The sequence below is a fragment of the Budorcas taxicolor genome, chromosome 13, assembly GCF_023091745.1.
Source record: "Budorcas taxicolor isolate Tak-1 chromosome 13, Takin1.1, whole genome shotgun sequence".
NCBI classification, from domain to species: domain Eukaryota; kingdom Metazoa; phylum Chordata; class Mammalia; order Artiodactyla; family Bovidae; genus Budorcas; species Budorcas taxicolor.
In genome coordinates, this window is record NC_068922.1 from 51,978,946 (window position 1) to 51,995,813 (window position 16,868).

Here is a 16,868-nt window from a genome sequence, read left to right on the forward strand (position 1 = left end):
AGTAGCTTAAAACAGTATCCACTTATTATCCCACAGTTTCTGTGGGTTTGGGCACTGCTCAGCTGGGCCTTCTGGGTTACAGGTCTACTGTGAAGGTGTCAGCCAGGCTGCACTCCCTTCTGGAGTCTGGGATATTGTTGACATAATGCAACGCTTACAGCTGTAGAACTCATGTGATTTGCATCTTCAAGGCCAGCAACAGAAAGGTCTTTGGTGCTTCAAGTCTCTAAGTGCAAGCAACCTTCTTTTTAAAGGTCTCACCTGATAAAGCCAGCCGCAGGATCACCTTTGAACTCAAAATCAAAGTGATTAATTTGGATAATTACCAAATTATCCAAACTACTGCACAATTGCATTCATCTCACATGCTAGTAAAGTAATGCTCAAAATTCTCCAAGCCATGCTTCAGCAATACGTGAAACCGTGAACTTCCAGATGTTCAAGCTGGTTTTAGAAAAGGCAGAGGAACCAGAGATCAAATTGCCAACATCCGCTGGATCATCAAAAAAGCAAGAGAGTTCCAGAAAAACATCTATTTCTGCTTTATTGACTATGCCAAAGCCTTTGACGGTGTGGATCACACTAAATTGTCGGAAATTCTGAAAGAGATGGGAATCCCAGACCACCTGACCTGCCTCTTGAGAAACCTAGATGCAGGTCAGGAAGCAACAGTTAGAACTGGACATGGAACAACAGACTGGTTCCAAATAGGAAAATGAATACATCAAGGCTGTATATTGTCACTCTGCTTATTTAACTTCTATGCAGAGTACATCATGAGAAACACTGGGCTGGAAGAAGCATAAGCTGGAATCAAGATTGCCGGGAAAAATATCAATAACCTCAGATATGCAGATGACACCACCCTTATGGCAGAGAGTGAAGAGGAACTAAAAACCCTCTTGATGAAAATAAAAGAGGAGAGTGAAAAAGTTGGCTTAAAGCTCAACATTCAGAAAACGAAGATCATGGCATCCAGTCCCATCACTTCATGGGAAATAGGTGGGGAAACAGTGGAAACAGTGTCAGACTTTATTTTGGGGGGCTCCCAAATCACTGCAGATGGTGACTGCAGCCATGAAATTAAAAGACGCTTACTACTTGGAAGAAAAGTTATGACCAACCTAGATAGCATGTTGAAAAGCAGAGACATTACTTTGCCAACAAAGGTCCGTCTAGTCAAGGCTATGGTTTTTCCAGTAGTCATGTATGGATGTGAGAGTTGGACTGTGAAGAAAGCTGAGCACCAAAGAATTGATGCTTTTGAACTGTGGTGTTGGAGAAGACTCTTGAGAGTCCCTTGGACTGCAAGGAGATCCAACTAGTCCATTCTGAAGGAGATCAGCCCTGGGATTTCTTTGGAAGGAATGATGCTAAAGCTGAAACTCTGGTACTTTGGCCACCTCATGTGAAGAGTTGACTCATTGGAAAAGACTCTGATGCTGGGAGGGATTGGCGGGAGGAGGAGAAGGGGATGACAGAGAATGAGATGGCTGGATGGCATCACGGACTCGATGGACGTGAGTCTGAGTGAACTCTGGGAGTTGGTGATGGACAGGAAGTCCTGGCGTACTGCGATTCATGGGATTGCAAAGAGTCGGACATGACTGAGCGACTGAACTGAACTGAACTTGGATAATTGGGCCCATAATTACATCTGCAAAATCCTTCCATATTTAGCTTATAGTGTAATCATCAGAGTGACTTCCCAACACTTTTACTGTATTCTTCTATGGGTTAGAAGAAAGTTACAGGTACTACCTGCATGCAACAGGAGGGGATTATGCAAAGGTGTGGATACTTGGGGCTTCCTAGGTGGCGCTAGTGGTAAAGAACCCATCTGTCAATGCAGGAGACGTGAGAGACTAGGGTTCCATCCCTGGGTCGGGAAGATCCCCTGGGGGAGGGCATGGTAACCCATTCCAGTATTCTTGCCTGGAGAATCCCAAGGACAGAGGAGCCTGGTGGGTTACAGTCCATGGGTCACAAAGAGTCGGACATGACTGAAGTGACTTAGCGTGCGTGCACACACACATAGGCGTACCAGGGATGGGAATCCCAGGGCCATTTTAGAATTCTTATGTCGGACCTGTCACTTTCTTTTGGAGGGAGACTTATGTAGGCAGGGAAAAGAGCAAGTGCAAAAGAACTGAGGTGGAATGTCTGACACGTTCAAGGAACAGCAAGAAGGCCAGTGGGACTGGAGTGGAGTGACTGAGTCTTGAGGTCGGAATGGTCACATGGGCCTGGGTCACATAGGACCAAATGAAATGGGAAACCAGAGAAGGTTCTGAGAAGTGGAGTGATGTGAAGAGGTGTTATGTGATCCAGCTTACATGTTATTAGCACAAATTTGGATATCGTGTTGCAGAAAGACTGTGGGGAAAAGGTGGAAGCAGGAAAGAGGAGGCTCCTGCAGCAATCCGTGCAAGGGATGATGGTGGGCTGGACCAAGGTGGTAGGGTGCATGGGGGTAGAAGTGACCCAATTCTGGATGTATTTAAAAGAAAGTACCAACTGAGGTTTGCTGATGGGTTGGATATGAGTGGGATAGGAAAAGAGGAGTCAAGCAGTGGGAAGGATGAAGCTTAGTGTGGACTAACAGATGCTCATCACACACCCAAGGAGACTGAGCAGGCATCGGGTTTTAGAATCTGGAGTTTAGAAGAGAGGACTGGGCTGCAGATATGTAAATTTGGAAATCATCAGTACCAATATTTAAAGGCACAGACCTGAGTGAGATGGCTTAGGGGGAGTGATTTGAACCCCAAGTAAGGTAGGAGAAAACAAAAGTATGAAGACAGGATCACAAGGAGGAGGAAATGATCAGATGTGCAAATGCTTCCTGACTTGAAAGTTGAACTTCTTTATTTAAACAACTTCAATAAAGTATAATCTATACAGGGCTTCCTTGATGGCTCAGTGGTAAAGAATCCTCCTTCCAATGTAGGAGATGTGGGTTCAGTCCTTGGGTTGGGAAGATCCCCTGGAGGAGGAAATGACAAGACACTCAGTATTGTTGCGTGGAAAATGTCATGGACAGAGGAACCTGGCTGGTTACAGTCCATGGGGTCACAAAATAGTCAGACACGACTTAGCAACTAAACAAAAACAACAGCATAATTTATACAACATAAAATTCACCCATTGTAACAGCAGCATTCGATGATTTTTATTATAGTAAACAGTTATGCAACCATCGCCTCAATCCAATTTTAGAACGCTTCCATTCTAGGAAGAAGTCCTTCATACCTGTTTGCCATCACTCCCTGTTCCTACCCTCAGCCCCAGGAAACTACTGACATAGATTCAACTTTTCTAGAAAGTTCTTATAAATTTAACCATATACAGTATGTAATCTTTTGTGTCTTGCTTCTTTAACTTGCCATTGTGCTGTTGAGGCTCATCCAAATGACTGTGTGTGTCAGTGGTTTGTTCCTCTGTATTATTGAGAAGTAGTCCATAGATGAACCACATTTTGTTTATCCATTCATCAGTTCATGGACAAGAAGCAACAGTTAGAACCAGACATGGAACAATAGACTGGTTCAAAATTGGGAAAGGAGTATGATAAGGTTGTGTATTGTCACCCAGCTTATTTAACTTATATGCAGAGTACACTATGTGAAATGCCAGACTGGATGAATCACAACTGAAATCAAGAATGCCAGGAGAAATATCAACAAGTTCAGATAGGCAGATGATACCACTTGAATGGCAGAAAGTGAAGAGGAACTAAAGAGACTCTTCAGGGTGAAAGAGGGGAGTGAAAAAGCTGGCTTGAAACTCAATATTAAAAAAACTAAAATCAGACTTCCCTGGTGGCACAGTGGATAAAGAATCCATTGGCCAATGCAAGGGACAAAGTTTCAATCCCTGGTCCAGGGAGATTCCACTTGCCTTAGTTAGAATAGGAAACAGGAGTCCAGAATGGCGGTGGCTAAAAGACAAGGAAGGGAAAAGCTCGCAAAAATAGAACAAAGGAAGGTCAAAGAAAGGTCTGAGCACCTGAGTGAGGACCTCAGGTGGAACAAACAGCACTCCTGGCTAGCCCAGTTTACACAGGGCAGGCCCAGGGGGAGGAAAGAAAACATATAAAAAGAGGAGCCAAAGCGCCTGTGCCCTCTCTCTCTCTCTCTCTCTCTCTCTCTCTCTCTCTCTCTCTCTCTCTCTCTCGCACGCTGGCGCGCTCCCCCACTCTCTTCTCATCTTTGGGTCGGCATGCCCTCACCCCTTGAGGATGAATTTTCTTGCTATTTTCTAAGTAAAATAGAGCTGTAGCACTGATTTGTCTAAGAGCTATAATACGGTCGTTCCAAGACCCGAGAGCTGTGATGCGCCAAGGGCTTTAATGTCCGTTACTCCAAATCTTTGTTGTGACAAGACAGAACCAAGGAGCATAGACTCGCCTGACAGAACAGTGGATTAAGAATCCATCTGCCAACGCAAGGGACAAAGTTTCAATCCCTGGTCCCGGAAGATTCCACTTGCCTTGGAACAAGTAAGCCCGTGCATCCTAACTACTGAAGCCCACGTGCCTAGAGCCTGTGCTCCACAAGAGAAGCGATGGCAATGAGAAGCCCGCACACCGCAAGGAGACCAATCCAGTCCATCCTAAGGGAAATCAGTCCCGAATATTCATTGGAAGGACTGATGCTGAAGCTGAAACTCCAATACTTTGGCCACCTGATGAGAAGAACTGACTCATTGGAAAAGACCCTCATGCTGGGAAAGATTGAAGGCGGGAGGAGAAGGGGACGACAGAGGATGAGATGGTTGGATGGCATCACTGACTCAATGGACATGAGTTTGAGTGAACTCCGGGAGTTGGTCTTGGACAGGGAGGCCTGGCGTGCTGCAGTCCATGGGGAGGCAAAGAGTCAGACACGACTGAGCAACTGAACCGAACTGAACTGATTCTCCTCTTTGAATTTTGGTCCACAGGGAATGAATCTCCAATCACTTTACCCATGGCGGTGGTGGGGGCGGGGACAGGGGGGTGGGGGAGTCTACCTCCTGCCTCAGGACAAGATTTACAGAAGGCCCTTAGAGTTTTGTGAGTTTTTCCACCCATTATCATGGTGAAGATTGGAGAAAAATTGGGTAACCATTTTGAAATACACTCAGAGCACTGTCTGTAACAAAAGCCTGCCCTCAAGGAAAACTACTTTATCAGAGCCTTATCTGACCTGGGGGAAGAGTAATTAGGAATTCAAGCATACCTGGACTAACAGCCAAGTTTGGAGTACAAAATGAAGGAGGGCAAAGGAAGCTGTAATCCACTGTGTAAAGAGGAGGATGACTGATGGTACATTTCCAGCCTGGAGCCCATCTATCTCCTACCTCAAGATGTCTATCAAAACCAACCAAACAAGCAAAAGCAAAAACAGGAAATAACAAGTGTTAGCAAAGATGTAGGTAAATGAACTTTTCTGCACTGTTGGTGGGTCTGTAAAATGGTACAGCTGCCATGGAAAACAGTATGTTGAATCCTCAAGAAATTGAAAAAGAAAATTCTCATATAATCCAGCAATTCTACTTTAGGGTATATATCCCAAACAATTGAAAGCTTCATGTTGGAGAGATATTTGCATACCCATATCCATATCAACGTTTTATTCACAATAGCCAAAAAATTGGAAGCAACCGCTGGATGAATGGGTAAACAAAATATGGTATATACATGCAAAGGAATACCACTGTATTTCAATGATCAGTGCAAATTTCACTTTAAAGGTAGGAGGGAATTCCCTGGTGGTCCAAAGGTTAAAACTCAGCACTGTTATTGCCAGGGCCTAGGTTTGATCCCTGGTCAGGGAACTAAGACCCCATGCCACAGCGCGGCCCAAAAAAAAAAAAAAAAGAAAGAAAGGAAATTATGATATGTGATGTAAATGGATAAACTTTGAAGACATCATGCTAAGTGAATAAGCCAGTCACAAAAAGACAAATACTATATGAGTTTGTATGAATTCACTTATATGAGCTACATAGAATAGTCAAATTTAGAGACATAAAGTAGAATGATAGTTGCCAGAGGCTGGAAAGAGGGGGAAATGGAGAGTTGACTTCTTGGGTAGGTAATGTCATAGTCATTTTGGAAAATGACCTTATTCTGAAACCATAGATGTGTAAGTGTTTAGCGATGAAGAGCTATGATGGCTGCAACTTACTTCCAAATGAGATAGAGGCAGAACGTAAATGCACAGAAAGCGACTGGTTTAAGAAACAGAGTGATATTAGAGGAAACAAACTGAGAGAACAGCTACCTGTGGTTCTGATACCCTTCCTTCTGTCATTTCTTTGTAAAAAACGTAGTCAAATTTACCAACTTTTGAAGGCCCTGTCACTGTCTTGGTGAGGCTGCCCTCTGCTGGCCACATGGGCAGCTGCAGAGTGGATCTGAGTTTCCTCCAGCAACTGATTCTCAGTTTGACTGTATTTGGCATATAATTCTTTTGAGGAATCACCATATTATTTTACTTCATGGTATGAGTTTGAGGTCATTCCCTAGTTTCACTAAAAATAGCATTTAACATGTATTGAGCACCAAGCCCCAAGCACTGAACTTAGCTTTACATGAATGTCTCATTTTTTCACAACAATCTTATAGGTGTCAGTATTACTTCTACTTTACTTTTAGGAAACTGAAGAATAGAGAGACTAAGAAATGTTCCTCGAAACACTCAAAGTAGTAAGAAGGGGAGCTGGGCTCAAATCCAGGCCGACTGCACCAGGTTCATTACCACTAAGCTATGTAGCCTTTCACGGTGTATCTCTAGTTTTAATTTATTCATATCGATTTCTGGATTGAAGCAGTGAGGGAGGCAATCATGCAAACACTCTCATATCTCTTGGAGATTTTTTATTTCTCTAATAAATTCACAAAAGTGTCCAGAAAGCCACAAGGTGTGACCCAATTAGCTCAAGTCATCCCCAAATTAGTCTTCTGGAGCAGTCTACTTGCAAAAATCATCCAAAAGCAAAACCTTAAATTTTGCCAGGTCAGGAAGTAACTGAAATGTTAGCAATTTGCTGTTATTGGCTATATACTTTTTATTTATTTTTATTGAAGCATATAATTGATTTACAGTGTTATGCTAGCTTTAGGTATACAGCAAAGCGATTCAGATATATACATCCAAATCAGCGTGTGGGCTCAGCAGTTGCGGCACATAGGCTTAGTTGTCCTGTGGTATGTGGAATCTTCCTGGACCAGGGATCAAACCTTTGTTCTTTGCATATGTATAATATGCTCAGACGCTCAGTCGTGTGCAACTCTCTGCGACCCCATGGACTGTAGCCTGCCAGGCTCCTCTATCCATGGGATTTTCCAGGCAAGAATACTGGAGTCAGTTGCCATTTCCTTCTCCAGGGGATCTTCCCAACCCAGGGATCAACCTGGGTCTCCTGCATTGCAGGCAGATTCTTTATCAACTGAGCCACCAGGGAAGGCCAACTATAAATATATATATATTTGTATATTTAAATATATATCTTTATATATATATATATATATATATATATATATATATATATAACATTATGTATATTTTTGGCTGTGCCGGGTGTTTGTTGCTGCACGCAGGCTTTCTGGAGTTACAGCGAGTGGGTATTACTCTCTAGTTGCAGTGCATGGGTTTCTCATTGTGGTGGCTTCTCTTGTTGCAGAACATGGGCTCTAGACACGTGGTTTTCAGTAGTTACAGCATGTGGGCTGTTGTGGCACACAGGTTTAGTTGCCCCAAGGCATGTGGAATCTTCCTGGATCAGGGTCAAACCCTTGTCCCTTGCACTGGTCGGTGGATTCTTAACCACTGAACCACCATGGAAGTCCTGTATTCTTTTTCATTATAGGTTTTTACAAGATACTGAATATAGTTCCCTGTGCTGTATGGATCTTTGTCGGTTATCTGCTTTATATATATAGTAGTGTGTATTTCAGAGAAGGCAAGGGCAACCCACTCCAGTACTCTTGCCTGGAAAATCCCATGGATGGAGGAGCCTGGTGGGTTGCAGTCCATGGGGTTGCAGAGTCAGACACGACTGAAGGGTGTGTGTGTATTTGCTTATCCCATACTCTCAATTTATTCCTTCCCCGATCTTTCTCCATTGGTAATCATAAGATTGCTTTCTATGTCTGGGTCTGTTTTGTAAATAAGTTCATTTGTATCATTTTTTTTTTGATTCCACATGTAATTAATATTTGTCTTTGTCTGACTTACTTCACTTAGGATGATAATATCTAGGTCTATCCGTATTTCTGCAAATGGCATTATTTCATTCTTTTTTTTTGTGGCTGAGTAATATTCCATTATATATAATGCAATATCTATATTGGAAGCCATATATAGATATTATTATATATATAATGGAAGCCATATATATATATGACATCCCTGGCTCAGTCTGTAAAGAGTCTGCCCACAATGTGAGAGACCCAGGTTCGATCCCTGGGTCAGGAAGATCCCCTGGAGAAGGAAATGGCAACCCACTCCAGTATTCTTGCCTGGAAAATTCCATGGATGGAGGAGCCTGGCAGGCCACAGTCCATGAGGTCACAAAGAATTGGACACAACTGAGCCACTAACACACACAGACACTATATATATATCTATATATCTCTCTATATATATCTTCTTTATCCATTCATCTGTCGATGGACACTTAGGTTGCTCATGTCTTGGCGATTGTAAATAGTGCTGTGAACATTGGGGTGTGTGTATCTTTTCTAATTAGAGTTTTCCTCTCTTCTGGATATATGCCCAGGAGTGAGATCATATGGCGACTCTGTTTTTAGTATTTTTTTTGAAGGAAACTCCATACTGTTCTCCATAGTGGCTGCACTAACTTACATTCCCACCAACAGTGTAGGGGTGGAGGGGTTTCCTTTTCTCCACACTCTCTCCAACATTTATTATTTGTAGATTTTTTTAAATGTGAGGGAATAATGATTTATTGAAGGCCTACTATGAGCCAAGTGACTTACTTGTAGACCTTTTGATGATGGCTGTTCTGATCAGTATGAGGTGATCCCTCATCATGATTTTGATTGCATTTCTCTAGTAATTAGTGGCTCAGTGCTAAAGAATCCACCTGCCAATGCAGGAGACTTGGGTTCGATCCCTGGGTTGGTAAGATCCCCTGGAGAAGGAAATGGCAACCCTCTTCAGTATTCTTGCTTGGGAAATCCCATGGCCAGAGGAGCCTGGTGGGCTACACTTAATGGGATCACAAAGAATCAGACATTACTTAGCGACAGAGCACGCACACACCAGTTACTCGTCCATAGCTTTCAGTTCCACAGGAGGCTGGAGGCCTGCACGTATTTCCCAGCTTTCCTTGACAGCTGGCTTCCATTATGACAATAACACGGGAGTCACTGACAAGATCTAAGGACAGAGAAAGGGCAAATGCACACTCCTCCGCTTCTGGCACTTTGGGCAGCTGCAGCAGCAGTGGAGGTGGCCAAGTGTGGCTCCTGCATTCCTTCCTGCACAGGACTGCAGTTCCAGCAGCAGCACCAGCTCGGCATGCTCGTGCAGGCTCGGCTCTGGCATTGACAGGCAAAGGTGCAGTAGCCAAGGTTGACGTTTACACCTCAGACACAAAGCCCCACTCAGACCATCTTCTCCTCCAGTAGCCAGAATTTAAAAAAAGAAAAGAAGAGCATGAATATGACATTTCCCTCAGTGAGGAGAAAATGCCAAAGAACAGTGGAAGGTTACTGAGTGTCAGTGATGCACAGTCACTGCAGAGTACTGCTGAGGGCGGAGATTATGCAGCCCTGCCCTTCCTCATGTCACTTAGTTGGGCCCTGTGGCAGGATGCTGCTCCTCCTTACAGGTTCTTCATCTCAAGGCCTTGTAAACTGCACTTCGAATTTATCCTGACAATGCTGTTTTTTAATATGGATGTTCACATTTATAGCTTATATGCACTTACCTGCACTGAGGAAACAGTCATCAAAGCACCCCTCAAGAGAAATGCCTGCTTGTCTCAAGATTTGGGATTGCAAATATCACTTTTGATTTCCTATTTGGATTTCAGCAATCAGCTAGGCTTGGATCCTAGGTATCCATTTCACTTCAGTATTTGTTGGGGAAATAATCATAGGGTTAAGTTCAGGGGGAACTTTCCCAAAGATTTCTGGGAATACTGATAGTGGATACAGAGAAAATCTTGTGTATTCTGGAAAAACATGGGGGAATGGCGTTAGGCTTACTCAGGCCTAGGTGGCTTCCTTGATGGAACAGTATAAGGAGGCATCTGGCACCCACTCATGTGGCAAGTTCATTCTTTTTCTGTCCACTTGGATTACTGCCAGCAATATAGTAGTAGGATACCACCCTGGCAGCGGTGTATCACCTCGACCAGGGATTGAGCCCAGGCCACAGCAAAGTTCTAACCACCAGACTGCCTGGGGAAAAACTGCCCACTCAGCAAAGCTCTGGGGGTCAGCATACCCCTCCCAAGTCAAACACAGGTTCTACTCGTTCCCTACCCTCTCTACACTGCATTGTAGACCTCTTCAAATCTTGGTGAAAGCATTTACATTTGGGTATTGTGCTTCAGATGCATTTATTGGGTAGCCCTCGAATCTACTACTCACAAGTGGGGCCGCAAACAAGAGGTTCTCTACGTGATACAAGTTCACATTGTCTGCGGCACATACAAACTGAATCCGCAACTTGAGGTCAAGAATCGGAGACCATGGTTACCTATCAGGATTCTACTGGCGATTAGGCATTTTCGTGGGACACATATATCTGCAACGTGGACTGGGTGTGCTGTGACAGCTTACCCGTGCACCTAGCTGCTACTGCTAACTTGCTTCAGTCGTGCCCGACTCTGCGTGGCCCGAGACGGCAGCCCACCAGGCTCCCCCGTCCCTGGGATTCTCCAGGCAAGAACACTGGAGTGGGTTGCCATTTCCTTCTCCGACTAAACAGCCTGTTTGTACCTAAACCAATGAGATGGCTGTGGGTGGAGAAGAAAATGTTCAAGGTTGGTTTACAGGTAGCTTTGCATGACATGCTGACATCAGCAGTGAATAATAAGGAATTACAGCCCTATACGCAGGACACTAGTAAAGGAAAAATGGCCTAAAGTCAGATTCAAGAAGGTATGACACTCTCCTGTACCTGAAGACAGACGGCTTGTCTGGATCCTGATAGAGGACCAGGGACTTGTCCAAAATGAAACTGAACTTCCCCCAACAGGCTCAATGTCCCATGTGAAAGTATACCAAAGGTTTCCTCAAAGTTCAAGGCTGTGGGCACAATCTTGGTCCACAACGTGTGCCCATCAGCCCTCACCCTAGAAATTGCACTGAGCACCTGAAATCCAGGGCCCCACCATGCTGTGCCTGGGCTCAGTGCCCGGGAAGAGCTGTTGATCAGCCTGAGGGAGGCCATTGCCCTCAACGGTGCAGTGCCCTGATGGGGACTGAGTCCTAGCTCCTCTGCCTATACCTCTATTAGCTGCTTTCCTACCTAAACGTGAGTGATTACTCACTTTCCCTCAAAGGTTCTCAGGCCCTATTTACAATGTGGGAGTTATGGAAAGATTTTTTTTTTCCCTCTGGTGGTATTTAGTGAATGGTGGCAAAGGGACAGAAGCTCTGGTTCAGAGGAATATTTCTCTTCCTCATCCTGGATGTTCTTTGAGGGCCTGCATCTGAGTAAGGGCCGTGGACCTACATGCCCACTTATTCAACCTTGTGAACTTTAATCACAAGTATTCGTTTGCTCCAAGTACTTGACAAATGGGGTCTTCTTGTCTTCTCTTGGGCACACCACTCCCTGGTCAGCACAATTCAGCGTCAAGCCGGAGCAGGTCTTTGGTCAGTGGTTGCTTTGTTTCAGTTACTGAGTGATGCCTGACTGGAGCCTGAAAGCCCATATAAGGGGTCAGCAAACTTCTGTAGTCACAGAAGACCCCCCCAGGTGCCCAGTGGGTAAGACTCTAAGCTTCCACTGCAGGCAGCATGGCTTCAATCCCTGGTAGGGGAAGCTTGACATACAGGAAAAAAAATCATATGATGGGGGGGAGGGGAGGTAAATTAGGAGCTTGGGATTAAAATGTACACACTACTATATATAAAATAGATAACAAGGAGCCACGGTATAGTACAGGGAACTATATTCATTATGTTGTAATAACCTATGGTAGAAAGGAACCTAAAAGATGTGTGTGTGTGTATATATATATACATATAACTGCATCACCTTGCTGTACACCTGAAACTAACAGATAAATCAATGATATTTCAATTAAAAAATCATAACAACATTTTAGACTTTGCAAGTCATAAAGTCTCTTGCACCTATTCATTTCTGCCATTGTAGTATGAAAGCAGTCAATGAACAGGTGTGGCTGTGTTCCAATATACTCTCTTCATTACAGCAGGTGGGACCTTTGGTTGTGGAGTACACTTTCCAGTTGCAGCATGTGACCTCTAGAATGCAGGGGCTTAAGTAGTCCCAGCGTGGGGGCTCAGTTGCCCTGAGCATGTGGGATCTTAGTTCCTCAACCAGGGATTGAACTTGCATCCTCTGCATTGGAAGGCAGATTCTTAACCACTGGACCACCAGGGAAGTCTCTGTGTTTCAATATATTTTATCCACAAAAAGAAGCAATAGGCCAGATTTTGTCCAAGGTCTGCAATATGCCAACCACTGATCCTGAGGATACTCAGCAGACAACCTGGCTGTTGAGGGGACTAAGCTTCTCTGTGAGACAGAAGCTTCTCAGGTCTGGTGCTTTACTGAGAGTTGCACATGGGTGCAGAATACAGTGCTGCGCGTGTGCAGTTTCTGACCAAGCGGCAGCAGCTGAGGCTCCAGAGTGAAGCTTGCACTGGGACAGGCAGAACCTTTTCCTTCATCAGAAACACCAACTGCTTTATTTCAGATCAGGCCTAACCCCTTTACTTCCATGGTCCCTGGGTGGGTACTGTCCTCACTGGGACCTCAGGAGCCCTTGTGCTGTGGCTTGACCACCAGCCCCTCTCTGGTGATGGCCCAATTGTAGCTCTTGGGGGAGTCCAGAGCTTCTTCCACCCGCGCCTCCAGATTCTCTCGGGTGATGAAGTCTTTTGCATCCTCCTATTGGAAAAGATGAAAGTGAAAGAGAAGAGTGAATAAGTTGTCTTAAAACTCTACATTCAGAAACGATGATCATGGCATCCGGTCCCATCACTTCATGGCAAATAGATGGGGCAACAGTGACAGACTTTATTATTTTGGGCTCCAAAATCACTGCAGATGGTGGCTGCAGCCATGAAATTAAAAGACACTTGCTCCTTGGAAGAAAAGTTATGACCAACCTAAACAGCATATTAAAAAGCAGAGACATTACTTTGCCAGCAAAGGTCTGTCCAGTCAAAGCTATGGTTTTTCCAGTGGTCATGTATGGATGTGAGAGTTGGACTATAAAGAAAGCTGAGCTCCAAAGAATTGATGCTTCTGAACTGTGGTGTTGGAGAAGACGCTTCAGAGTCCCTTGGACAGCAAGGAGAGCCAACCAGTCCATCCTAAAGGAAATCAGTCCTTAATATTCATTGGAAGGAGTGATGCTGAAGCTGAAACTCCAATACTGTGGCCACCTGATGCAAAGAACTGACTCCTATGAAAAGACCCTGATGCTGGGAAAAATCGAAGACAGGAGGACGACAGAGGATGAGATGGCTGGATGGCATCACCGACTCTATGGACATGAGTTTGAGTAAGCTCCAGGAGTTAGTGATGGACAGGGAAGCTTGGCGTACTGCAGTCCATAGGGTTGCAAAGAGTTGGACACGACTGAGCGACTGAACTGAATTGGAAAAGAGAAATTCAGCTGAATGGGAGCCCCCAGAACAAGCCTGCCGGCTTTTAGCCCACTGAGGGAGGGGCTCCAGTGCTCCCGCGGGAAAGATGTCTGGAGCCTAGGTCTTCTCTGAGCGCCCCGCTGATCTTCCAGTGGAGGAACGTTAGGCAGATTTGTCACCTTGTTTTAAGACAATCATTCCCAGAACACTTAGGCCAAAACCCAAGCACACCAGTTGTGACACTTCACTGGGCGGAATCAGTCTCTCAGAGTTGTCTAGGTATCTCAGTCTCTCTCAAATCGTCCTTCTCCCTCTATCAAGCCTCATCCATTCTCTCTGGATCACTGCTAGTTGGCCTCGCTGCTTTTAAGTCTCACACCTGCTATCTCACGCCAAAACGTTTAAGCTTCGGTGACTTTCTCACCTTCAGGACAAAGTATAAACTCCTAGGGAAACGCGGAGGCCGTCTCACAGACATCGTCTAGCCACGTGAATACTGCAGTGGCAACTTGACAGGCGCTCTCGCTGCACGCCTTCTCTCCCAAACCCTCACCTGCGAGCCCCCTCTCAAGACTCAAGGCTACTCTCTTCCCTCTGCACGCAGTTGCATCTCCCGCCCCCGCTCACCGCGCGCTGGTCTAGCAGCCCCACCGTCTGGAGACGCGGCCCACCTGCAGCTGCAGCACTTCCCGCTTCTTGAGCTGGGCCCAGGCCTCCGCCTCTCGGGCTTCCCGAGCCGCCTCCTCCGCTTGCCGCCGCTCCTGCTCCCGCGCCTCCTGCCGCAGCCTGGCCATCCTGGGAGGGACGAGAGGCCCAGACTGAGCGTGGCTGGATGTCTCGGGGTCGGTCAGGCGGCCCCGCCCCGCCTCCTGCCCCACTCACCGCAGCTCATGCAGCCGCTGGTTCTCTGCCTTGTTCCAGGCCATCAGCTCGCGGTGCTCAGCGGCATCCTGCAGCGCCTTGCGCTGTGCCAGGACACCGGCTCGGGCCTCATGCACCTTCCTGCGTACCTCGGTCACGAACTCACTTCTGGACGGAAAAGCGCCCAGGGTCGGCACAGTTTTCAATTGCCCGCCCTAACACACACGCCAGAGGGCGCCGCCTCCCCATCCATCACACATACCTGAGGGCGCGCACCGTCTGGCGGTACTGCAGGTAACGCTCCGTCAGCACGAATAATTCCGCAGGATCCACGGCGGGCGGGGTCGCCACGCGCCCGATCTTGGACTTGGCCGGCGGATCGTGGCGGGTTTTTCGGCCGCGCGCGAGCAGGAGAAACTGGGCAGGGGGGCGGCCCAAGGGCCGCGCGCCCACGGTACTCAGCGCGCGGAGCATGGCGAGACGGCCCCGCCTCCGGCACTCCGCAGGGCATCATGGGGCCCGGAAGTTGCCGCGGGGCACCACGGGACGTGTAGTCCGCGGGCTCCGTCCCCACCCTGTGGAGCCTGCAGTTTTGCTTCCGCCCCCGGCCCGGAACCTGGCTATTGTCCTCCGCTGGGTGGGCTCCCGCCCGCGTGTCCGCTACTCGCATCGCTCCAGTTCCCATTCAGGGAGGGAGTAGGGATGAGGGAGAGAGGAGACAAAGAGAGAGAAGTGTCAGCAGGGGTGAGAGGAACAGGAGAAAAAAGAGAACTCGATGCAAGAACTTTAGGAGTCTCACACCTTTATTGGAGGGCGGTGGGGCTTGGCTCTCGGGGCCCAGTCTGCAGAAGGCGGCGGTCATTCCAGTGGACGTTCTGGTCACCTGACCGCCGAACTGTGGCTTTACCCACCCCCTCTTCTCCGCCCCTCCTGTTTCGATTCCCTCTCTCTTTCCCCTTCCAGCTTGGCTTCTCTGCGCAGGATCGGCCAGCCGCTTGTTTTGCAACTCCCACGTCCTGTCGTTGCCCCTTGCCTCTTAGAGGATTCAGCGTGCGGGTTTTCTAGCTTCTTGAGCGTACGGATTCTTTACCAACTGAGCTATCAGGGAAGCCCAACAGCAGGGACACGGGGCATCTCATCATAAATTGTTGCTGTCATATCATCATAAACTGTTAGTATATATAAATTGTCGAGAATTCTGGAGTATCAGATAACGGCCCCCACAGCTAGCTGTACCAGGAGGCATCTCAGTGGTGTATCATCCCCCGACCACCTCAGTTCTTAGCTGGCCCTGTAGTGGCCAAGGGTGGGGGCCTTCCACTTTACTTAACAGCAGTGTCTGCACCAGGTGCTGCTTCCCACGGAGGAACCACCGGGTCATGGTCCTGCTCTTCCAGGGCACACTGTCCTCAGGCAAGCCAGAGCATCACTTGGGAGGGTATGGGCAATTTGGCCTGGGCTTTGAGCTGCAGTTCCCAGAACCTTTTCTTACAAGGGAACTGAGGCTGTAGCCTGCCTTCCCCCACCCCTACCCAAAGCTTGAGGTAGGGGGAAGAACCCCAACCAGCACCTTCTTCTTTCCACTTAGGCTGGGGAGATTCTTCACCTACCTGGGGGCCTAGGAGGATGCCGAGGGTCCCGGGGTAAGCTGGAGGCTCGTTTTCCTCCAGGGTATCAGCTGTGGGACCAGTGCTGAGCCTTTGAGGGTCCAGGGTGGGTGGTCAGCAGCCGCAGCAGCAGCAGAAGCAGGAGGCCTAGCCCAAAGCTGGCCAGCAGGGCTGCTCCCATAGACAGTGGACAGCACTCGAGTCTGACACTCCCAGACAAACCGTCTTCGTCTTCCTCCAGGATCCCCTTGGACAACGTGCACTTCGAGGGCAGATTTATTGTCGACTAATGTTCTCCTCTCATCCTGTTATTGCTTCTTATCCCAGGACTACAGGGGTCTGGACTCTGAGGGCTCCTCACAACAAGCCACCTCCCTCCCAGAGCCGCTGAGGCACAGAGGCTCCCAACTTGGCCAGCTGAGGGCCCTCCCCAGTACGGCAGGGCTACCTTTTCTTTCCTCAGGGGCCCTAGAAGTGAGATTAGAGAGGGTGTAGGGGAGATGTCCAAGAGACAGGCAGCAGTGTGGAGGCACTTGGGCTCCCCGCCCCCCCATGCTGGGAGACCCTTTTCCTAATGAGTTGCTCTC

The 16,868-nt window shown here is 47.2% G+C and overlaps 1 protein-coding gene across 1 annotated transcript; it reads right to left on the reverse strand.

Moving 5' to 3' along the window:
* Positions 1–12,156: 12,156 nt before the first annotated feature.
* Positions 12,157–15,171, reverse strand: MRPS26 (mitochondrial ribosomal protein S26). The gene is made up of 4 exons (XM_052651092.1): positions 14,937–15,171; positions 14,696–14,842; positions 14,485–14,608; positions 12,157–13,109 (listed from the first exon to the last, which is right to left on the reverse strand). The coding sequence occupies exons 1-4, from the start codon at positions 15,146–15,148 to the stop codon at positions 12,975–12,977; spliced, it is 618 nt and encodes a 205-aa protein (XP_052507052.1). The 5' UTR covers positions 15,149–15,171; the 3' UTR covers positions 12,157–12,974.
* Positions 15,172–16,868: the final 1,697 nt, after the last annotated feature.

Bases quoted from the DNA above. Each gene is read 5' to 3' on its own strand.
- MRPS26 (XM_052651092.1), bottom strand. From the start codon at position 15,148: ATGCTCCGCGCGCTGAGTACCGTGGGCGCGCGGCCCTTGGGCCGCCCC. The intron at 14,843-14,936 runs GTATGTGTGATG...TTTTCCGTCCAG, and splicing joins CAGACGGTGCGCGCCCTCAG to AAGTGAGTTCGTGACCGAGG. The intron at 13,110-14,484 runs GTGGGCCGCGTC...CTTTTCCAATAG, and splicing joins GGGAAGTGCTGCAGCTGCAG to GAGGATGCAAAAGACTTCAT.